The sequence below is a fragment of the Ochlerotatus camptorhynchus genome, unplaced genomic scaffold (assembly GCF_037179485.1).
Source record: "Ochlerotatus camptorhynchus isolate MF236.1 unplaced genomic scaffold, CSIRO-AGI_Acam_v1.1 ptg000062l, whole genome shotgun sequence".
Lineage (NCBI taxonomy): Eukaryota > Metazoa > Arthropoda > Insecta > Diptera > Culicidae > Ochlerotatus > Ochlerotatus camptorhynchus.
In genome coordinates, this window is record NW_027040552.1 from 4,591,392 (window position 1) to 4,616,187 (window position 24,796).

At 39.3% G+C, this 24,796-nt stretch overlaps 1 protein-coding gene across 1 annotated transcript; it reads left to right on the top strand.

Moving 5' to 3' along the window:
* The first annotated feature begins 209 nt into the window (after positions 1–209).
* Positions 210–16,735, top strand: Lkb1 (Lkb1 kinase). Its single transcript, XM_065216343.1, has 6 exons — positions 210–1,126; positions 1,187–1,549; positions 1,611–1,747; positions 1,807–1,992; positions 2,059–2,222; positions 16,265–16,735. Exons 1-6 carry the CDS (start codon positions 599–601, stop codon positions 16,717–16,719), a joined length of 1,833 nt encoding a protein of 610 aa, XP_065072415.1. The 5' UTR covers positions 210–598; the 3' UTR covers positions 16,720–16,735.
* Positions 16,736–24,796: the final 8,061 nt, after the last annotated feature.

The following is a 24,796-nucleotide window of genomic DNA, read 5'->3' on the forward strand; positions in this document are numbered from 1 at the left end:
ACACCGTGTTCACCATACGTCTTTTTCTGAAGGGGTCACCTGACAGCTGACGGACGAACAGAAACCCCAATCAGAAATACGAAAAACGAAATCAAAACGAAAACAGCGACAACCGAAGGCAAAAGCAAGAAGAAAGCAAAAACAAAAGAAAAATCTCGTCCAAATGTCAACCGGGTCGTAAATTTTTTCGTTTGAGAAAAGTTGGTGTTGTGTGTGATTTCGTTTTCAGAGACGGTAAAACCCCTCAAAACTTGGTAGAGGGTGCCAAATTGTGGTGAAAATTGTGCTCATTCGTGCGGACGTACGAGTCGGAAGTGGAAAAGTCCGGTTCGGCCATCGGGAACATGCGATCCGCGCTGGTAGGGCGCATTATCTAAACACTGGTTCGTTTTTCTCGGTCCGGATCGCGCCCTCGTCTGCTTGTTGCGAAAGAAGTTTTTATTTATTCTGTGTGTGTCTCCTGCTGCTCTTCTCGATTGGAGTGTGTAGTGTTGAAAATTCGAATGTTTTTATCGTGTGACTACCGAAGGTGAAATCGAGCGCTTCCCGTTCGTGGTGTCCTTGGGTGAGTGCGCAGGGATCGGTGGGTCCGTGGACTATGGAGGTGGAGTCTGCCTTCCCGTCGGAGATGTGCTACCTGTCAGAGAAAATGGGTGGAAAGCAAACCCAACAGCAACAGCAGCAGCCGAATAACAACAACGGAATGCTAGCTCCCAAAGCGGAACCCGAGGATGATGATGAATTGCAGCAGCGGCATCATCGGGATGAAGAAGAGCGGTACGCTTACGCTGGGGATGATCCAGATTCGATAAATGAGGGGAATAGTAATGGAAACTCGGACCAGTACGGATTGGAGGAAGTCTACCGGACGGTTGATAGTCAACGGTCGGGAGTTCAGTGGATGAACGACGATGACGAGATCGAACAGTTAGATCTGTCGGTGTCGATCGATCCGGCCCACATAGTGTTCAATCGGGTGGACAGCGCCGACATAATCTATCAGGCGAAGCGGAAAAAGTGTAAACTCGTCGGGAAGTATGTGATGGGCGATGTCCTCGGGGAGGGAAGCTACGGGAAGGTAAAGGAAGTCCTCGACTCGGAGACGCTGTGCAGAATGGCTGTGAAGGTGGGTTGGGGCTGTTGCATAATGGCTGGAAAAAGTTTAATTTTGTTCGTTTTGTTGCAGATACTCACCAAGCGAAAATTGCGACGCATTCCAAACGGAGAGCAGAATGTCCGGCGTGAGATCAAACTACTGCGAAAGTTACACCACCGGAATGTGATTGAACTGCTCGATGTGCTGTACAATGAAGAAAAGCAGAAGATGTATTTGATAATGGAATACTGCGTCGGAGGATTGCAGGAGATGTTGGATTCCATTCCGGAAAAGAAGCTTCCCATGCATCAAGCTCATGATTATTTCGTACAACTGTTGGACGGACTGGAGTACCTTCATGGGTGTGGCATCATCCACAAAGATATTAAGCCGGGCAATTTACTGCTAACGTTGGATCTTACTCTGAAGATTTCGGACTTTGGAGTGGCGGAGGTAGGATTTATACAATTGCAGTTTTTAATTGGAATAAAATGGATTCTTTTGTTCGAATCAGGCCTTAGACGTATTCGCTTCAAATGACGACTGCACCACCGGACAAGGCTCACCAGCGTTCCAACCGCCGGAAATCGCCAATGGGCACGAAGTCTTTTCCGGTTTCAAGGTGGATATATGGAGCACCGGAGTTACGCTGTATGTATCTTGCCGTTTCATGTTCACAGATAACACTTCCTAATCGAAAACACTTCCAGGTACAACATTACAACGGGTTTGTACCCATTCGAAGGGGATAACATCTACAAACTGTTGGAAAACATAGGAAGATGTGAATGGGTGGCGCCTGATTGGCTGGAAAGCAGGCTGGCGGATTTACTGACCAACATTCTGCAGGCGGATCCAACGAAGCGATTCAGTCTGCAACAAATTCGAATCCATGAGTAATTTTCTCCTACGCAAACATTTCCTAAGAGTTGTTGAATATCAAATTGTTTAAATGATTTCAGGTGGTTCAAATTTGCACCTGAGCCCACGAGCCCATGCGTGCCCGTGCCCCCTTTGAAAGGGGACTTTATACGACGTTCCACTGTATTGCCTTACTTGGAAGCTCATCACTACGAAGCGGATCGGGACCATGCCGGGATGTACTTTACCGAGCACGATATTAACGGTGAGTGGAAGGGGTGGGTGTGGTCGTTTTTTTTGGATTTTGTACTAACGTAATTCAGGTTCTTTTTTTAAATGTCTCCTGGATGTTCACTGAGTGATGTTTGACTAGATGAATGCTTTATTCCAGTTTCATGGATATTGTTTTAATTCAGGAATCTTATAAGTGTTTTCATTTCTGGCCTATTTTTGTCCAAAAAATTCCCACACATAGGGAAATACTTTTATCCAGTGACCCATGAAGCACTAAATAGCTCCAACCAGTCACGTATTTGACTTCCTCCAAATGCTTCTATGGTTTTGTGTTCAAAATCGGTTTTTTTTTCATAGAATTCCATTGAGGTGTATCGCTGTGCGATTAACAACCGCAAATGTTGTGCTTTGGTTGTATTCGAAAATTGTGTTGCGCTGATTGAAGCGTAATGAAAATTCGAAAGCTGTTTACATCCAACTAATGGCATTACATCTCGCCATAACATAGCCTGGCGGATTTGGTGTCCCGTGGAGTCTTCCCAGCAGATCTGATGCGTAGTGAAGAATGGTGGTCTGGTCCTTGTGTGCTTTCTATTGCTGTCGAGGAGGAAGGCAAACTTAAGTTGGTAGAACCGGAAGAGGATGGAATGACCGAATTTCGGTAATTTCTTTTTAATTTAACGAAAATGGTAAACATTTTTGTATCACTGACTTCGATGAAATATTTTACTGAAGTTTCGGTAAACAAAGCGTTCAATTTCTGAGTTCGGTAACGGTCTCGGTAAACGTCAAATCCACCATATTGTGATTTTCGATCGACTTTGAAAACATTCGTCTTTGTGAAAAATAAAAAGGTGAAATTATGGAGGCTGTTATGCCAATCTGTTGAGCCAATCGTAGATATTTTCCGTAAGTAATTAATTTTCGTTATCTAAATAAATACCGATTACAGATGGCCGATGTTGTTGCTTGCTTTTTCTGTCGGTCCAAGTTCCATTCCCGTTAGCGACGATCTGAAAACAGCATTTGGAATCTTCATCCAATGCTTCCCTGTTTTCAGTGTAGCGCCGAATCCTTCCGACAAAAGACGACTGCAGCCAAATTTTTACAGGGGTTGCAGTGACCGCCACCTTGAAACAATATTAAAGCAAATTACAGTTGAGTCGGTTACCTTTTTAAAAAATTACAGATCTCTCAGTAATTTTCGATTTGCATATCGTCCTCAAAATTACAGTTCTCCGGTATAGTCGACTATAAATCAAGCAATGCACATCGGTAAACGTTACCGATCGTTCGGTAAATATGACAGCTAATTTTGCTGATCCAGTTTACAGATTTTTCGTTAATTTCTCGATTACCGAAAACATTACCGACCGTTCAGCTGTTGAGAATTCGGTAAATGAATTACCGAAGTCGGTCAGTTCTGGTACTCTCTTCGGTCCCAAGCTAATCGATGCACCCCTCGAAACATAGGAAAATCCACGAACCCTTCATTTTATCTGTCAAACTTTCATAGCAAATCAAAACAAACATAGGGTATACGTCCCTAACCTCGGTCTAATATGCAGCCATAGATTACGTTTTTAATCATAACTCATCAATTAATTTACCTGCAAACGATATTCTACTGCTAAATGGTATGCTTAGATATGCTTATCATGTCGTTTGCTATCAGGAACCGCAAAAAGTTGAAAAACTTACTTTTTTTAAGACAAAAACTCACCAGGGAAATGTATGTAATATCGGTCTATTGTCCCCAAATTGGGTCTATTTATGGATGCAACTTCGTCATATCCTGTTTGATTCTCAAAAAAAACGCTCTTGGTAACGTTTTCTTATGTATTTTTTTTTATCACTATCACTGTTAACTTAATACTCTTCATTCCTCAAAACATTTCTTAGAGAAAATTTTACGAAAACTACATTAAATCACTCAAGTTAAAAATTAAAAATTAAAAATTTCGCTTATCGTCTTTCGACCGCAGAATATCTAAATCAAAACATTGTGATGTTCATTATACAGATTTGGCAGAAAAAATCTCCCTTCCTGTTCGTTCCTTATCATCCAAATGCAAACCACATTGTTGACGTTACTCTTATTGCTATATGCTGTCAAATGAATTTCATGGGCCAAAGTTAGGAACATAGAAAAGAAATGTGTCCCTAAAGTTGGGTCCATGATTTACTTGTGAAAACGTTGTTAAACAATTAAAATAAACATAAAATATTCAAACAGTAACTGTGAGTTTTACGTCTAGTGTGTATTATCAGGTAATTCCATTCAATAAATGCCATAATCAGGCCATTTGATGATCGTCAGTGCAACCTTCCCATCTTAACCTTAGAAGTCATGGCGGCTAAAAACTCCGAACAGAGTGATATTCTCAACCAGTTTTATTACTTACGAGAGCTGAAAATGTATTGAAATGTTGTGATATAAATTGATTTGTGTGTGGTACACATTTATCAATCATCAGTGATCAATATTTTCCTTATTTTTTGTGTAATATTCCTTAATTAATTATTTATTTGCGTGATAGGCCGAATGAAAGGACTAGACCCACATTACATACCGTAACCCTAGTTTAGTACTAGAATTTCGACTAGGGGTACGTTAATCGATTTGCTTGCAACCAAGATAGGCTAGTCAAGTAGTGAGCCAATTTAAAATCGTTAGTTTCCACTGGTTGGTAACATCCTTCACTCGCTGCAACAACGTTATTCACCATCACCACAACAATTACAGGGGTTGTGAAAAATATAGGGTACTAGCAAAATTTTGTCCAATTTTGGACTGTTGTAACTTTGTTGAATATTGATCGATTTTTAATCTTCAAGAAGCATTCGACTGGAAAACAATGCAAGTTTTTTGATGGGGCAATGGAAGTGAATATGGTTACCGGATACCGGAGATATTCCGGGTTTCCTGAGGGCATCCCGAATAAAAATATTATGGTTATTTTGATTAACGACGTGTTCGGTGTATCATCCAAACCATTTGTGGAAAAGTTTGACTATTTGGGTTATCGTTCGTTTATGGTATTTGTTTATTAGGGATCTAGGGATGTCTAAATTGCTAAATTTGTGACGAGTTTTTCTCAGGGTTTCCGTTACTAATCTGTGTTTTTTATTCATACGCCAAAAATAGAACCATTTTCAAAGCAAATGACGCACCAAGAGCTAAAATCGGCTCAGAGGGTTCTGAGTGCGGTCAGTTCTTTCATTCACTCAAAACATGCCATGTGACACCTCTTTCTTCATAGTATTTTTACCAATAGGCTTTTTATAGACTTTGAATGGATCATTGACCACTTTGGTCACTTCCGGAGCCCCCGGGAGAACCTGTACTAGGTGACAAATTCGTTTTTACACTAAAACATGTCGTATGTCACCTCTTTCTTCATGGTTTTTGTTACCAATAGGTTTTCTTTAGACTTTAAATGGATAATTGACTACATTGGCCACTTCCGGAACCACCGGAGTGCCCTCGGGGTAACCTGTAGTAGGGGACATTTTTACAAAAATCATGCCGTGTGACACCTCTTTCTTCATGGTTTTTCATCAGTACGATTTCTAAAGACTTTAAATCGATTATTGACTACATTTGCCACTTCTGGAACCACCGAAGTACCCACGGGGAACCTGCAGTAGGGAACAATTGCATTATTACACCAAAACATGCCGTACAACACCTCTTTCTTCGTGGTTTTTTCATCCGTAGGCTTTCTATAGACTTTAAATGGATCACTTCCGGAACCACCGGAGTACCCTCAGGGCACCTGTAGTAGGGGACAGTTGCATTTTTACACCAAAACATGCCGTGCGACAGCTCTTTCTTCATGGTTTTGCATCAGTAGGCTTTCTATAAAGTTGAATTGGATCATTAATCACATTGGCCGCCGTAATGCCCTCCGGGAAACCTTGAGTAGGAGAAAATTGCATTTTGAAGACGTTATCCCGTAATTTGCGCACGATAATGGCTGCCAAGTGAATTCTAATGTGTGTACTTTTAACATTATACACGGAGGCAATATTGTAGGATTCCGTCGATTTGATACACCGCGCGGCATTCCGATTTTTCTCAAACACGCGTTTGCACAAAATTCCCCGGGGCCTTTGGTTTGTGAAAGGAATGGCCGTATCGAGTGAAACGCCGCAATGTTATCTCCCATAAGGATCGAGTAAACCTGATGCCTGAAGCAAACGCCACTTGTCATTTTATGCAATCAACTTAATATTTATATTTTTAAAACCATGCTGGCATTGCAACCACTTTAAACAGCGTAAATGACAATCAAAATCAACAGAAATTTGAGGAAATGTACACAATATGAAAAGTGAATAATATTGATAATTACTCCTCCTTGAATGTCAAAACATGGGTACTCATAGGCACTCACGACGGCCATTAACAATCGCAAAATACTGGATAGACTTGAATTGGACTATTACCCACATTGGCTGCTCTTGGAACTACCAGGATGCCCCCGGAGGCAGGGATGGAAAATCATTTCGTGCATTCATTTACATTCATTTGCCTCTAACTTTTTTCATCAATAGAATTCCGTAAAATAGGCTTTGATATTAGCTACATCTTTTGTAAACAACTTAAATCTGTATCTCTTATGCATGATGAATCAGAGCGATAAGAACCCACCATTGTTTTTCAGTGAATGTAAATTGCATTCACTGAAAAACAATAACATGTTCTGCCAGCTCTATTTCATCATGCATAAGAGATTCAGATTTTAGTTACTAATATAAGTTGTAGTTAATATCAAAAGCTACAAAAGCTTCATACATCATTTTACGGTATTCTGTTGATGAAAAAAGTTAGAGGCAAACGAGGGGTGCGACACATCTAAATCTCGATTTTAAATGGTCGAAAAATCTCACACTAGCGGATCAATCTACGAAAAATCTTTTTTCATCTCTTGCATCTAAACCCATCTACTCGGATCGCTCTCCACCTTTTTACAGGAAATCCTGCCCGGGGGTCCTGTAACACATAAAGTGGCATACATTTTCAAAACCCAGTTCAATTGCAATCATTTGGAGAATCCGGAATCACACTGGTTCCGCCAAGTTTTTTTGTGAAACCTCCGGGGAAGTGGTTTGAGTTTATACAACGCATCGAACTGAGTTAGAATGCACTGAACAAGATGATGTAACGTTTCGACATTATAGAAAGTTTCGGATACACTGATGAAAATTCAATAATACTATCAAGAAAGATTTGTGGATGTAAAGTGAATGTTTAATATGATGTGGGTCCACCCTTCGTATTTAGAACGGCTTGGACCCGTCTGGGAATTGAATCGTACAGATTTTGGACAGTTTCAATAGGCATTTTATCCCACTCCTCAAATACTTTTCCAACTCTTTAAGTGATGATGGTGGTGGGAACACATTTCTAATACGGGCCTCAAGGGTTGACCAGAGTGGCTCGATTATGTTTAAGTCCGGTGACTGCGCATGGAACATGAAGGAAATCATGTTCATGCTCTGCGTACCACGATTTGATCGTACGCGCAGTGTGGATTGGAGCATTGTCATCTTGGAATATTCCGTTCCCATCAGGAAAGACGGTCTTCATCATTGGCAATGCCTTATGGAAAATTGGTCAAAATATTACATCATTAGCAAAATATTTTCAATAAATTAAGGTTTTTTTGAAAAAATACCTGGTCGTTCAATATTATTTCATAATCCTTGGCCTTTATGTTGCCCTTCCCCTTGGCTAGTTTTTGCACCTTGATGCTGGTGGGCGGGCTTAATTTCATGCTTTTTAGTGGAGTGCTGGAGACGGTAGGTTTATGGCCGGCGTTGCTGGCTCATGCCGCGATAGAATGGCGCCATGGGCAGGCAATGGGGATTACTAAGCTTCCCCTCTCTGATAAACCACTGCATGAGAGAACCAAAGATCTAGTCTAGCAGTGATAAAGGGTGATACGGTCAAAATTTGGTCAAGGGAAAACGCGTGTAAATCGGTGAAATCGTTTATTTAAAAAATCAAATTAAATTTCTTTTTCAAGTTCAATTAGTATAAAATTCAGGAAAAATATTCAGTTAGGCTTCCGCTTTTCCAAATCCGAATTGCCGGGCCTTACGCTTGACCCCTGCCATCAGATTTTGTACAGCCACCTTGTCCACCTTCTTCGCCGCAGAAAGCCAGTTTGCCTTGAACTGCTGCTTGCCCTTAGCAGTTTTTTGGTCTTCTTTAGGTTCCGCTTGACAATAGCCCAGTATTTCTCAATTGGGCGGAGCTCTGGCGTGTTGGGAGGGTTCTTGTCCTTGGGAACCACCTGCACGTTGTTGGCGGCGTACCACTCCATGGCCTTTTTACCGTAATGGCAAGATGCCAAATCCGGCCAAAACAGTACGGAACAACCGTGTTTCTTCAGGAAAGGCAGCAGACGTTTATTCAAACACTCTTTCACGTAAATTTCTTGGTTGACAGTCCCGGAAGCTATAAAAATGCTGCTTTTCAAGCCACAGGTACAGATGGCTTGCCAAACCAGATATTTCTTTGCGAACTTTGACAGTTTCATGTGCTTGAAAACATCTGCTACCTTTCCCCTTCCTTTTGCCGTATAAAACTCCTGTCCCGGAAGCTGCTTGTAGTCGGCTTTGACGTAGGTTTCGTCGTCCATTACCACACAGTCAAACTTCGTCAGCATCGTCGTGTACAGCCTCCGGGATCGCGCTTTGGCCGTCGTATTTTGTTTATCATCGCGATTTGGAGTCACTACCTTCTTGTAAGTCGATAGTCCGGCTCGTTTTTTGGCTCGATGCACGGTTGTAGACGATACACCCAGCTTATTTGCGGCATCTCGGAGAGAGAGGTTAGGGTTTCGCTTGAAACTACCGGCAACTCTCTTTGTCGTCTCAGCGGCTTCCGGTTTTCGATTTCCCCCCGATCCAGACTTCCTGGCTGTCGACAAACGTTCCCCAAACACTTTAATTACATTTGTAACGGTTGATTTGGCAACTTTTAGCGATTTTGCCAACTTTGCGTGCGAGTAGCTCGGATTTTCGCGATGCGCGAGCAAAATTTTGATACGCTGCTCTTCTTGCTTGGACGGCATTTTGACAACTGAAGAGTGAATTCCAAAATCAAAATAGGAGCAACATTCTACACACACACACCTTCAAAATGAGGGGTGTTCAGGTTTTTTAAATGCAAAATTGAAAGAAATACGTCAAGTTGATATTGACCAAATTTTGACCGTATCACCATAGAGGTAACTCTAAGACCACTGGGTCCCGAAGAAAATCATTATTATTTTTGGCTCACTCAGTACCAGAACAACGGTCCCAAGCCGTCCCAAGCTATTTCACTCACCCCTGCATGTTCTGCATGAATCCACACACCCCTGATGTTATCTGTCAAACTTTCATAGCGAATCAAAACAAACATAGTGTAGTAATAGAATTTCAACTAGAATAGGGTACGTTAATCGTTTGCTTGGGACCAATAGGCTACTAAAGTGGTGAGCCAATTTAAAATCGTAAGTTTCGTATTGATTGTTGGTATCACCCTTTAAATCGCACTTTTTGCGATTAATGAGTAAAGTAAAATCAAATTTGGGTTGATCTCGTTGGCCGTGTGCAGAGAGTTTTTCCACCTGTCTGCACACGTTATTTCTAAACAATCCAAATTTAAGTAAGATCTACTCATTTCCATTAGAATTAGGGCTAAACAATATAGAGCGAACTAGATTGTAACTGACAAGATAACAAATTAACATTCGGATTCAGGTGTTCATTCGCCATCTTGTCAGTCCCAACTTTGTTTACTCAATTTTGGGGGATATGAGTAGATCCTAGTTGTTTAGAAATAGCGTGCATCCTGCATTGTTTTGTTCAGGATAGTGTATCTGACGCTTTAAACCTTGGTCTCTATATGTTATATAATATATATAATATTCACAAGGAGGACAGTGTAACTGACGCTTTAAACCTTGGTCTATATATCACCCTTTTTAAAAATCGCTATTAGAACTCGTACATCATTAATCTGTCACCGATCAGCTCCTGCCGAGTTCACGGGTAAACTTATGTTAATCTGCTGAAAAAAATTGACATAACAGCGTGGCCCTGTTTACTGTAAATGAATACCGGAATAATGCTCGTGTAACATTTGAACAGGAGCTATCAACTTTTGTAAACAATTTGCTACACTGTTAAATATCGACACATTTTTATTGGTAATTTTCCATGTAAAATATCACATGATTTTCATGTGTCCACACATAAACAGAATCCACCCAGAAGTACACATGAAATTTCGCATTGAATTTTTATTACTGTAGGCCCTTTTCACGATAACCGATGTACGCCCTACCCGATGGTGTTGTAAGTTTGCGTAGACGTATTCGGTTCACGCGAAAAGGGCTTAACAAGTTTTGTGTACAAAAGTTGATAGGCCCGTCTCAAATGTTACGCGAGTATTATTCATGTGTTCATTTTAAGAAAACAGGGCCCCGCTGTTGTGTCACTTTTTATCGAGTGAGTGAACTCAAATCCATCCGTGCACTCGTCTATTGGGGGTGCCGTAGGCAGTGATGCCACAAATGTTCGAATTTAACTCGCATAACATTTGAAAAGGACCTCTCCTCGTTGATCGATTATTTTCATCGACTTTCTCTTTGATTAACCACAGGAACATAAATGAATTTCTCGCTAAGCTCACAAGACAGTTCGACAGAAGATGATGTTAGCTTTATAGTCGCTATATTCATAGCATGCCGGATAGAATCTCGCGAACCAATTGAGCTGTCAAATATCTGTTTGACCAATTGAGCTGTCAAATCACGACCAACAACAGAAAAGAGCACATCAGCTATTGCGAACAAAACTTTCGGAACCCGTTTTCTCGTGACTTAAGGCTCGCCTACGCAAACTAACACCATCTTTGGGGAAAATTTCCTCTATCTGATGAAGCCGGTAATTTGCGTTCGATTGGCGAGGAAAGAATAATCAACGGTTTGTTTATAAAACTTGATAGTACCATTTCAATTGTTGGTCTACAATATATTGAATTTTAAATAGATTGAAATTCTATCCGCCAGACTATAAATATAGCGACTATAGTTAGCTTGCGCCTAAATCAACACACTGAATGGGAAATTCAATTGCACTCGGGTTATTCGCGAAAGAGAATATCGATTAAGAGAATCAGGCTGATTGATTATTTAACTTTATTGGTATATATTGTATATAATAAAATTGTGCTTATGTATGTAGAGCATAATAAAGCAGATTAAGTATAAAGTAATAAAGCTCCAGTAAGCCAAGAAGAAGAAAGTGATTTATATATACTTTGCACTACGTATAACTCATGTCAGCTCCTCATAGATAAGCAACAATTATATCTTAAAATTATTGTCATGTTAGAAAATTAACGTGAGGACATAAATCAAATGATTATTGAATAATAATTGCTGTTCAATTGAGCAGTGCAGAAACTGAGACCAGTAAAAATAAAAATATCCTCTAAGGCCTCGTATATCTATGGATAATATCAAAAAAGGAGATTATACTGGGTAACAAAGGTTCTATTCACCTGCCCGGTGGATCAATGTGGATTTTTTTGTTTGCAAAAAGGTCAGTAATTTTGAAATAAATACTTGCACCGCAATTGTATCGTGTTTTAAAACTTCAGAGATTACGATCAAACTTAAATTTTTAATTATACCTGATTCTGAATAATAAATGCAAAAAGGATGAATAGTAGCTTGTTGATTATTCCAGTAACTACTTTGGGCAGCATCTTGAAGAACAAATGAATAATTTTCGGAAAAATCACAAATAATGACAACTTCTCCATTTTTAAGAGTATTTTTTGTATTTCTCAAGAAACTAGACTGCTGAGTTTTAATATAATCATGCGATACCAGTTTTTCCAACTTTTCGCAAAAATAAGAAACAAATCCATCTACTGGTTTTACAAGTTTCTCTAAACTACATCGATCAGTTGAAACCCATTGTTCAAAACATATTTCAGACATACCCTGTTCCTCGAATTTTTCTGAAAAACTTCTTTCAAAATCTGAGAGACCTGGACAACGTTCGCATTCGCGGAGATAACAATGTTTAGTTCTGGATGATGAGCTGCATAATATTTCTTCAAAATAATGGTTGAAATCTTTTTCGAATGAATATTTTCTAAGACAATGAAGCATTAAATTAATTGGTTTCATGGATGGCACAAACACAAATATTGTGAGAACCTGAACTACCAAGTAATTTGCAATGCTTTGGTTTTAGTGCTGCAAATGAACTAAATCCAATGCTATTTTTACTAACTTCCTGAAATTTAATAAAAGCTTCTTGCAATGTACAAACTAAAAGTCGCTTTTGAATATGAATCTTCTTACCTTCCTTCTTCACTGAAACGTAATCGTTTAGCACTGGCGTGGCTCTGCTTATCTGGTCGGTTTCGAAGAACTGCAATACCTCGTTTTTAATTTCGGGATCCAAACCGTGTCCTAACCTTTCGTTGGGGGTGGCCAATACTCCTTTCCCTTTTGCCAAGCATTGAGCTTGCAATACAATGTATTTATTTTTTCAAACTCGTCCATTACCGTTTGCGTTGACCAAGATTTCGGAAAAATCGTCAGAATCCTTATTCGATCGTCTCTCGATGAACCTGGATCAGCAAATCTTTCCTTCAGTTGTCCGATCATCTCATTGTGTTCCGCAGCTTTCAATTTTAGTTGCTCCAGGTCATCTTCTTCCGCTTGAAAACCGAAGATGCGTTTCTTAATGCCATTGGTAATGTCCATATACTTTCTCCGGGGATAGTTAACATTCTGGAATTTTTTTTGTCGATATTGGCGATACGTTGATACATACCAGCTATGCCCTTGTTGAATAGCTCAATATTATGCGTCCTGGAAAATTGTTGCTCTTCACTGTCCTGAGATGATGCTGTTGTTATTGACGTAGTTGATGGTATTTCTTCGAAGCCATGTCGAGATGTAGATGGCTACGGCTCCGCGATGTCCATGACTGACGGTTGCACTTCTAGTTCCAGATTTTCAGCACATGGTTCGATTCTATTTAAATTCAAGCAACACGTATCACAGATTGATAGAGATGTATCCAAATTAAATTTCCACTCTAGGAACTTATGTATTTCAATCAAATTTTCGGATAATTTACGAAGCTTTGACGAACACCGTTTGTTAGGAAACGGCTTGCAACACTCGACCTTCTTGAATTCCATATTCAAATTATACTTGTTCACTCAAAAAGATTTTTTAGTGATGTCTGTTTTCAAAAGGATGGTCATGCTTATATACAAACGTAGGTACCATTTGGATATTCAGGTATAAATATTGTTTTGGTATTTAAGCTACTCTAACAGAGAAGCTCTTTTTTTCATGAAAAATACCATGGAAGACATTATAATGTACCTAAAATAATAAGATGAATAGGTACATCAATATTAACAACTTAAATAGGATGAAACTACGCTTGATAATGAAAATAAGTGCAACTTAACTTGTGTTGGTTTCTATATTTAAAATAATAGTATTTTCATTTCCCCTGTAAATTCTAAACGGGTTGTCTGATCGTTCAATCCTCAAAAGACAAATTGAAGGTAAATATATGTGTATCTTGCTAAACCTATCAATGCTGATGGAGAATCACGATTAACTTATGAAAATGGCTTATTTTCTACAAAAAATTGATTTTGATGAAAGTAAATTTGAATATCTCGAAAACGGTTATATTTAGGAAGTTTATCAATATGAGCACTATCGTTTGAAATGATTTTTATAATCATATACTAACATCAAACTGAACATTTTGCCGTAAATAATGAAATTTTCAAGAATGCTTCAAAAGTTGCTTTTAGAAAAACTTTTTTATTGAAAGTTTGTCCATCCTAGAGTTGTTTTCAAAACTTCTGCTTTCTATTCAAGTTTTTATAAAAAATATAAAAAAAAATCAAAAATACATTTTTATTGTTATTTGAATTTTGAGGTTTATTTTTAATTTTTTTTTTGTAAAAAAAACGAAAAAAAAATTCCGTTTTTTTTTTATAAAGTCTTATTAGTTTCCTACAACTCCTTCTTAGTAAATTTTTTTCTACAACCAACTGTTTTCGAACTACATTTTTTTTTAAGTATGTGTGCAAAAACACATAGGCCCTTTTCAAAGATTACCCTTGAGTCGAAAGGGTCTCCTCTCCTGCGGAAAATACCGAGGGGGGCGACACATCTAAATCTCAATTCTAGATGCTCAAAAAATCTCACACTAGCGAAACAATCTTCGAAAAATCATCTTTCATTTCTCGCATCTACTTGCATCGTGCTTCATCTTTTTGCAGGAAATCTTCAAAATCGACATAAATCTTCCTTCTATCTACTCAGCGTGCGTGCAGCTAGCCACAGCAAAACACAATCTTTTCTGCATCGTAGATAGAGTCGTCCCCCTCGGAAAATACTTGGTCTATCATACTGAAAATATGGGCAAATTATCTTCCAAATCGAAGATATGGATGATACTTTGCACGATTTCAGGTTTTTTTCAGCTCATTCTGGATGGAATCCCTTAGTACCCTATATTTCTCACAACCCCTGTACATGGGGTCGGATTCTCTAGAACGTGCAAATTCAATCTGTGATCTAAGTATTACGATCGATTTAAAGCTAAGGTTTAACGAACACATAAACATCGTAACTGGTGAAGCATATACCACAGACAAACATATACTGTGCTTGATTTTATTCGTCGTCATGCTTCTGGTTTCATCGATGTTTATTGTCTCAAGACGCTGTTCTGCTCGCTGGTTCGCAGCATTTTAGAATATGCTTTCCCGGTTTGGTCTCCATTTTACGCTACGCATATCCTTGCGGTTGAAATTCAGAAAAGTTTTATGGAATGATCCAGCCAATCTTTCTAGCTATCTCCGATGCAAGCTGATTAATTTGGAATCCCTCTCTGCCAGGCGTCTTAAATTGCAACGACTGTTTATCTTCGACCTCATAACAGGCAACGTGGACTGTCCCGAACTCCTGGAACTGATTCCGTGGAATACTCCTCCTCGACGATTCCGTAATTCCCCGTTACTTGCAATCCCATTTCACAGAACGAACTTTGGATTCAATTTTTGATTTAATTCTTGTTTGCGTTCCTTTAATGATGTTTGTAGCGAGTTTGATTTTATTTTGACCAAACGTTTGTTTAGTGCTAGAATAAGGGGTTTAGATTATTAGAAATTATGTTTTAAGTAATCAGTCTGTACGACGTAGTCGAAGATGATGAGCAAGTAACCATAGGCACGTTATTATGCCTTTTTGGCTATATACGCGCCTCATCAGAACTTACAAACACGGGTATAGCCGTTGTTCAGCTGTATATCGGCAAAAAGGCAAAATAACGTGCCTATGGCTACTTTGGAAAGCACATGATTCCATGCTTATCCCAGTAAAAAAGCCCCCGTCTACGGAAACAACTTACAGGAATTCAAATTCTCATCCCTAATTGTCATCCGCATCACCTATCTAAAAGAGTTTGTCTGGAGTTCCACTCCGGTCTCAAAAAGTACTCCCTCAACCGTCGTATTCTCATGTCATGCATGCTTGAGATCCTGGCTCAAGCCAGTAAAGTCCTCTCGAATTTATCCCAAACGAATTCCATTCGCAATCAAGCCCAGATAACCCACCCGAGCATGTCCTAAGGAACTACTGATAGGCCTTATGTTCTGATTCAGAGATCTTATAACAGTTTTGACATTATGAGCTTGTCTTACATTTTTCGAATATTTGCTCTAGAGAAAAGTATTTTGTTAGACTTAAATGAAATGGATAGTTGAAGCAGGCTTCAACCATGAAGCCAGGAACAGATTTTTTGTTTAAGTTGATTTTCAAGCGAGTGGCCACATTGCCCCATTGGCCATATTGCCCACAACATTATTGTAGCTCATAATGCAGACGGATTAGGGATGTAAAATCTTTCCCATCTTACTTACCGCTGATCGCAGTCCTCAATCGCCCATACCTCGAACAATGCAGTACCAATTAACACCCAGATCCGTTTCCCATTCTTTGCTTACAGAGGAAATAGCCCGACAGCAGCAGCAGAGTGCTTCACTCGATCCTCGCTACCTACAGAGTGGCGCTTTCGATTCCCTATCGTTCAACTCGGATGACTATCAGCATCCGCCCTCGCATCAGCAGTATCCATCCAACTACAATCATCATAATCACCATCATCACCGTCACCAGCCCCATCAACAGCAGTATCACAATAACGGTAACAATAGCAGCAGTAGCGCCGCCGCCATGGCAGTCTATTCCGGCGAGGGCGCCGGCGATGTCGAAAGTGGCCAACGGGAAAGCCACCGGAAGATGCGTAGCTTTTCGCTGTCGCCCAAGGTGAGCTCACGGCACGCGACCACTGTCTCCGCGGCGACGACATCGAACGCTGCCAGCAATTCCAAACGGTCACGGTCGCGGAAGCCCGTGTCCTGCATCTCGTGGCGAAAGTGGTCCCACTGTCGACAATCGTGAAATAGCGACGACGAGGAGGAGGAGGAAGAAGAAGAGGACGGAGAAGCGAGTTCCGCATGCGAGTGCTGATGATGCCATTTTGTTGATTATTTTGCTAGTGAACCGTAGGTACACCTACTCTTTGTTTTTAGTGATGGTAAAGAAAATCGTAGTGTATCGATCTTTTAAGTTTTAGTGGTAATCTTATTTTTTTTATATACAAAACGACGCTAGCAAAAGAGCGAACGCTCAGTGTATGCAAATTACGGATTAGTTTTGCAAAAAAGAAATACGTTTTGAAATCAGGTCAGACAAACTGAAATGCCTTGTTGTAGGGTTAATCACCACCGCACTCAGATAACCGGCTCATTTGGCTGGTCTTTCCGTTTAATGTATGAGAGAAAGTATAACATAACTGAAGGAACTTCCCATTTGCCGGGTTACATTTAAGAAAACATTCGATTGCTCCAGTTTTAGTTTCGAAGAATCAGATTGATATACGAAATTGAACTGTCTTTAAAAATACTGCTGGTAACATGTAGATGAAAGATGTTGGTAATTAAAGAATCAGTAAACCAAGCTCCTGGAATTGCGCTGCTGCCGTCTTGACCCAGAAAATTTCGAATGTGATCCTGTCAGTGACAAACTGTTTCACTGCTTGTCCATGCGGTAGACTAAATCGCGTAAAACTTCTGATCAGGTTGTGGAATTTTACTCATTTTACGTGAATAGATGCATAGATATTAACATCGACTTTCAGCACGTTTCGTTTATCAATCTGATTCACACAGTAAAGGCAAAATACGTAGTACGTACACCATTCGATTGATATACGTGTAAATATGCATATGTATGTAGCAAGCAGCGAGAATAACAAATTGAAAGAAGTATTACTTCACACGATCGTTCATCAGCACACACTATCAATCAATCATATTTACCCACTAATCGAGAGTGTTTTCATTCCGCGAGTTTTGCATTGCAAACTGTGTGTAACTATTTTATAATTTGAGAACAAAAATCGGAGAGTTCCTTTTTGAGAGAGAAAAAAATATAATATAAAAACATAAATTCTAGACCCCACAAATACACACACACACCAACCACTATGTAATTTATTGAGAACTAGTCACTGATAGAGTTTATGAAAAGGGATTTGAAGGCTACCCGAGGCCCGCCGAACAAGAATAAAAATGATAAACAACTAAAATCACACTCAAAATTGGTACAGTTGAGAACCAGTCTTCCTTGCCATAACATAATTAAAGAATAATACAAAAAAAAATATGTATCGAACATTGAAGAGAAGAAAAACCAACATAACTAAAAACCGAGCGGGCTGCAGGTGAAAAGAGGAACAACATTACAATAAAATACTATTTGATAAGATTTGAGATACACATATGTAAAAAAAAAAACAAGCATTAAAAGAGAAGAATCTAAGGTGTTTTATAGGTTATGTAATAAATGAGAAAGAAGAGAAGTGAGAGAGAGCGAGAAAAGTATATAAATTAACGAAAAATATAGGACAAATGAGCAAACAAACTAGATTTAAAGTTACTATATATATTGAAGAAGAAAACAAACGAAATTGCATGAGGAAACATAAACAGAGAATTGAAAAGAAAATAAAAATGAGTGAAAACGGTACATACGTGGAAAGTTTTGCTCTTCGATGAAAGAACCCTTATAATAAAATTTAAGCCTTCCCGCAATCTATTCCCGGAGAACTCAAAATATTAAACCATGACGTTCCATAAATAAATACTGGGTTTGCCATAGTGTGCTCAGGTTAGATAGCTGGCGTTGCCGATCGTCTGTCCACTTTCGCTGAAGTTTAGAACAGTGCTGTAGAATGGCGTCACGTGTCCTCGTCTCGATCTAGCTATCTCTAGATGTTTAGAAGCGAGTTTGACTTGCAGAAGACTTACCTCAACATCTACCTTCCCTAATAAAAATAACCATAAACGAACGATAACCGAAATCATTGAACTATTCCACAAATGGTTTGGATGATACCCAGAACACGTCGTTAAGCAAATTAACCATACAATTTTTATTAGGGTTGGCAACCAGATCTTGTACAGTCCCGTGTTGTTAGGTGATGTTCAATCTCTCTTGCGGGTTGACAGGATAGTGTCGTGACGCGGATTTTCCGGCCATCTTCATCGCGGAGAAAAACAGTACACGGCCGCAACCAGCGTTGCCAGGTCGTTTTCAGAAAAATCTGGAATGCTCCAAAAAATCCTGTTTTTAACATAATGCTATTGAAATCAAAGTTATGTGCCAATCTCCCGTAAAAATTGGTCAGTATGATCATCTGGAATTTATTTAAAGTAGGTACTAGAATCACCGACAAACCGACGTGACACTCGTTTTTGGACCGTAACCGAAAATATGTAACGGTCAATTTGAATGTCGAGTGATCGCAACTGTCAAATTGATAATGACGTTTGTTACAATGACGACGTTCGCGCAGCGGCCATCTTGATGAATCCTTTCACAAGCATAAACAAAACAACACCAGGCATCCACTGCACTACCGTGGAAAGTTTCCAAAATATTGACAATGGGCCGGTGTTGCAAAGTTTACAACTGTTTTAATAATAATGTGCGAAATATCAGCAAATCGTTTTACAAGTTTCCCTGCAACATTGAAACGTAAGTATTTGCCAGTGGACACTTTTCCAGCTGATATCAAAATATTTGCTCATTTTGGTTTGCTCTGCTTTGAAAGTTGCTGGAGCTGGGTGCAATTTTGCCAATCACCGGATCTGCATAAGTTGCTCCTAGAATCAGGAAGTATAGCCCTTCCTCAAAAAACTTAAGCCCTCCCTCACCCATCGACGGTAAAAATAAAATGTTTAAAAGGAAGGGAAAAGCACGTCATATGTGCTTACCACTAGGCGTCAAATCAAAATAAGGATATTCTTTTTGTAGCCAATAAGTTGGAAACCAATCAGTGAATAAAAATGCTAATGAGTATCACATGCCTGTTTATTTGTCTTACTTCTCAATCGTTCATATTTCCAACAGCAAACGTCCGTAATCTTCGACTCAAGCCAATTAGAGGATCTGCTTTCTTCTAAAACAACAAGAAAAATAAGTTGCTTAACAGTATATTGATTCTAGTAGCAAGTTCATGCATACCAATTCGTTGGTCGTCTGCTAGTCTCCTCCGTCGTACCGATCTAATCTGTGTCCTTCCTTCCGTAATTACAGTGGGTGGCACCGTCCACCCACCGGTATTTCTCCGATGTCCTTCAACCAAGAACGGAAGACGCCGGAAAAAAACTGGGCCTTATTATCTGTACAGTAACAATAACAATATCAACGATGAGGTATGAATCTGGGACGGGACTGGACAATCCAGCTTCTCACTCTTCTTAATGTTTTTGATGAATGCCCGTCGAAAATTAGTGCATGGTGTTTGACGGAATTGACCAATGATGCCAGGAATGCAGAATGATTCTTCTATTTTTATTTTTATTTTATTCGGAGTTTCTACCACAGTTTAGCACCTTGTACATCATTTTTACTTAACGCAATAAAAACAACCATAACGAACCACCTTTGCGTTCGGACGCGCTTTAGCAGCGCTCTTGTATATACATTTAAATATCCAAACAATTTTTTTATCATATTTTAAAAACTGACCCGCGCGAACTCCGTGTTTATTTTAAACGTTTTTTTTTTTTTTTTATCATCCGACGCGAGTGCAATGAAGTGTGGAATAGTGAATTGCGTGCAAAAAGACAATCGCTTTCTATGGCGCTGCCATGGCACCTGCAACCGGACCTTTCACGCAGGTTGTGTTGGTGCACAGCGAAATCATGAAGACATTCTTCGGACCTTCATGCTGCCTTTGTGCCAAGACTGCCAGGATAAGTTCATAAATGAACTTAATCTGAAGGAACTGTCTACAACATTGAATGGCATCAAAGAAAACATTGGCAATACTTTGGAAGCAAATCACAAATTGCTTACTAACTTCAAAAACCTCAGTGCGACGCATGACGCAGTGCTTGAACACATTGAAGAAATGCTTGACAATATTAAGCGTAGCATGTCGACCGTCACCAGCAGCAACAAACTTATTGCTGTTGAAATGAAAAATGCAATTTCATCAATTCTGGACACACCTTCGGCGGACACCTGCACAGTATAGTCGCTATATTCATAGTCTGGCGAATAGAATTTCGATCTATCAAAAAGCGGAACCATTTCAATATATTTTAGACCATCAATTGAAAAAGTACTATCAACTTTTATAAACAAAACGTTGATTATTCTTTCCTTGCCAATCGAACGCAAATTACCGGCATCATCGGATAGGGAAAACTTTCCCCAACCCAAAGATGGTGTTAGTTTGCGTAGGCGAGCCTTGAGTCACGAGAAAAGGGTTTCCGAAGTTTTGTTCGCAATAGCTGATGTGCTCTTTTCTGTTGTTGGTCGTGATTTGCTCGATTGGTTCCGCTATTTGACAGCTCAATTGGTTCCCTAGATTCTATCCGCCAGACTATGAATATAGCGACTATACTGCACAGCTGTAAAAGCGGCAGCCAAATCAGCGGCAACAGCAGCAGTAGCGGCAATAACAACAACAACAACGCACTCAATTAACCAACTACCTGCAATAATTTCCACACTCAAGAATGAGTTAGCGGACTCCCAAAGTACTCAATGTTACTAAATAAAATCTCACATGGAAGAAATGGCAAAATCTCTTTCAACACCAGCCGTCATCATTTCCAAGAATTACACAATTGACGAACCAGCCCCCAGCTGGCGAATCTTGGGAAATAAAAAAGTATGGAAGCGTGACTGGACAGAATATGACGCCAAGCAACATTCCCGCCGTCTCCAGGAAAAAAAAAACGAGGAAAAAGCCAGACTTAGGCGCAAAAAACGAGAAAAGAAACCAGGTAACAACCCCCACAACAATACCAACAAAAACAGCGGCAGTAACAACTACACTATTGGCAATTGCAACAATAACAACAACAACAACAACAACAACAACAACAACAACAACAGCAACAACAACAACTACAACAACAACAATAACAACAACAACAACAGCAATAACAACAACATCAACAACAACAGGACCCGAAGCAGCCATCTCTACAACAGCACTGCATTACCTTTGGATAAAGAACTTTTGGCTGCTGCACGAATACAATTTTCTCGGCCACCCAAAGAAAGCGGACTAAATTTCATTAATTTCGAAAAAGGGGAAACTATTAACCCTTATCGAACTGAAAAACCAACTGAGCGAGAACACCCTCCTCTTCTGGACCCCATGCGTCCGCCAATAGTGAGACTTACTGAACAGTCCGTAACTGGCGACCAACGCTTCCTGAAGGCGCGTCTAAGGGACCCGAAAATTATGGACATTGTTCGGACCTACCTCTCCTTCCTGCATGACCAGCCATCATCAACATGTATTCGCGGAATCACCAAAACCAGTGCTATTCTAATGCTAGCAGCTGAAGGACTACCAAAAGACAGAAATCTCCTGCACGAAATTTTCCTGGACGTCCATGAAGAACTTGGAATTACTCGAAACGACGCCTTGGCAGACCTGCAATCCTACCGTACATTCCTGTCCAGTGAACGCACGCAACGGCTACAATCTACTAGGGAGGCCGCCCTCAAATGTTACAATCCTGTAAATTTTCAACGCCGCTGACGCACCTTGAGGAAGACTCATTATTTCTATACAACGATGCTCGGCATGAGACTGAGGTAACTAATAATAACAATGACCATACTTTATCAACCGTCGTATTTCCAACAATTTCTTCACACAGACAGAATGCGACTGAAATTTTGATTTATTGCCCAGCTAAAATGAAGGAAATTTATCAACATTTATTATGCTCATCCTTTTCGGTCATTCTGGCAACTGAAACAAGCTGGGACGAAAGCGTAAAAAGTGCAGAAATCTTTGGAAATGCCTTTAATGTATTCAGAGACGACAGAAATTCTCATGCAACACAGAAGAAGTCAGGTGGTGGAGTTCTTATAGCTCTTTCGGCCAATTTTAACTCAGAACTCATCTTTACACCAAAATTTACAGAATTTGAGCATATTTGGGTGAAATCACACATAGCCGGTGAAACGCACGTGTTCGCCTCAGTGTATTTTCCACCAGACCATGCTCATAAAAGCACTTATGAAGCCTTCTTCCAAAGTGCTGAACAAATTCTATCTGACCTTCCTCCTGAGGTTAAAGTTCACATCTATGGAGACTTTAATCAACGCCATGCTGACTTCATTCTGGACTCTGAATATGAATGTATCTTACTCCCAGTCGTTGGGGATAATGAAACATTGCAGTTCATTTTTGACAAAACTGCTAATTTAGGACTGACCCAAATTAACCACATCAAAAACCAACAAAATTGCTATTTGGACTTTTTACTAACGAATATTTATGAAGATTTCTGTGTGACCGAATCATTAAATCCACTGTGGAAAAATGAAGCGTTTCACACAGCAATTGAATATTCTTTATTTATGCATGAAAACCAAAGACCCAACGACTGCGAATACAAAGAAGTCTTTGAATACAAATTAGCAGACTACGAAAAAATAAAATTTAAATTAAACAGTGTCAATTGGCAATTAATTTTAAGGAATGTAGGAAATGTCGAAATTGATATAGACGTGTTCTACAAAATTTTAACAGAAATAATTTCGGAAGAAATACCTTTGAAGAAAAAAAGACGTAACAGAAACACACAAAATCCAGTCTGGTTTAACAGACAATTAAAAAACTTGAAAAATCGGAAGCAAAAAGCACATAAAATTTATAAAAAAATACAATAGTAGTAATAGTTTATTAATTTATTTGGATCTATGCGATCAACTGAATTTAGCTATCAGTACTGCATTTGAAGAATATAATGCAAAAACTGAACGTGAAATAAAGTCCTGTCCGAAGAACTTCTTTAATTACGTAAAAACGAAATTAAAATCTGACAATTTTCCTTCAATAATGCACCTAGACGAAAATGTCGGTGATAGTTCGGAAAAACTGTAATCTATTCGCAAAATTTTTTCAAGAAATTTATACGACATTTTCTGAAGAAGATCGTGACCGCGATTATTTTGCATTTTATCCAGAATTTTCAAGGGACATTGGCCTCAATCAACTTCAAGTGCAGGACACTTTGCAGGCTTTAAAAAATTTAGATGCCTCAAAAGGTCCTGGACCTGACGGAATTCCTCCAGTATTTATTAAATGTCTAGCAATGGAACTCACTGCTCCATTGTTTTGGCTTTTTAATATGTCCCTGGAATCCGGAACCTTCCCTAAAATTTGGAAAAGCTCATTTCTAGTACCTATCTTTAAATCTGGTCGAAAATCTGACGTACGTAATTATCGTGGTATAGCCATTATCTCTTGCATTCCTAAGCTTTTCGAGTCAATTATCAACGAAAAATTATTTCTCCAAATCAAAAATAGAATTACTGACATGCAACACGGCTTTTTCAAGGGTCGCTCGACCTCGACAAATTTACTTGAATTTATAGACTATTCATTGAATGCAATGGATAATGGAAACCACGTAGAAGCTCTCTATACAGACTTTAGCAAGGCATTTGACCGCATTGACATACCAATGTTACTCTTTAAACTGCAATAAATTGGAATTAAGTCAGGGCTCCTGAAATGGCTTGAATCATATTTAACTAACCGCCAACAAATAATTAAATTCAACGGAAAGAAATCGAGCCCAATTCAAGTCACTTCAGGCGTCCCCCAAGGCTCTCATTTGGGACCTCTCCTTTTTATTCTATACGTAAACGACATATCTTACATTCTCAAAAAACTTAAATTGCTTATTTATGCCGACGACATGAAGCTCTTTTTGGAAATAAGAAATGAAGAAGACATCAATATATTCCGGAATGAAATACACATATTCTACATATGGTGCAAAAAAAGTCTACTAGAGTTGAATGTAAAAAAATGTAACTTAATATCATTTAGTAGAAAAAGAACAACTTCAAACATTTCAATTGCATTAGGAAATCAAACTGTAGACAAATGTGAAAGAGTTAGGGATTTAGGAATTATCTTAGA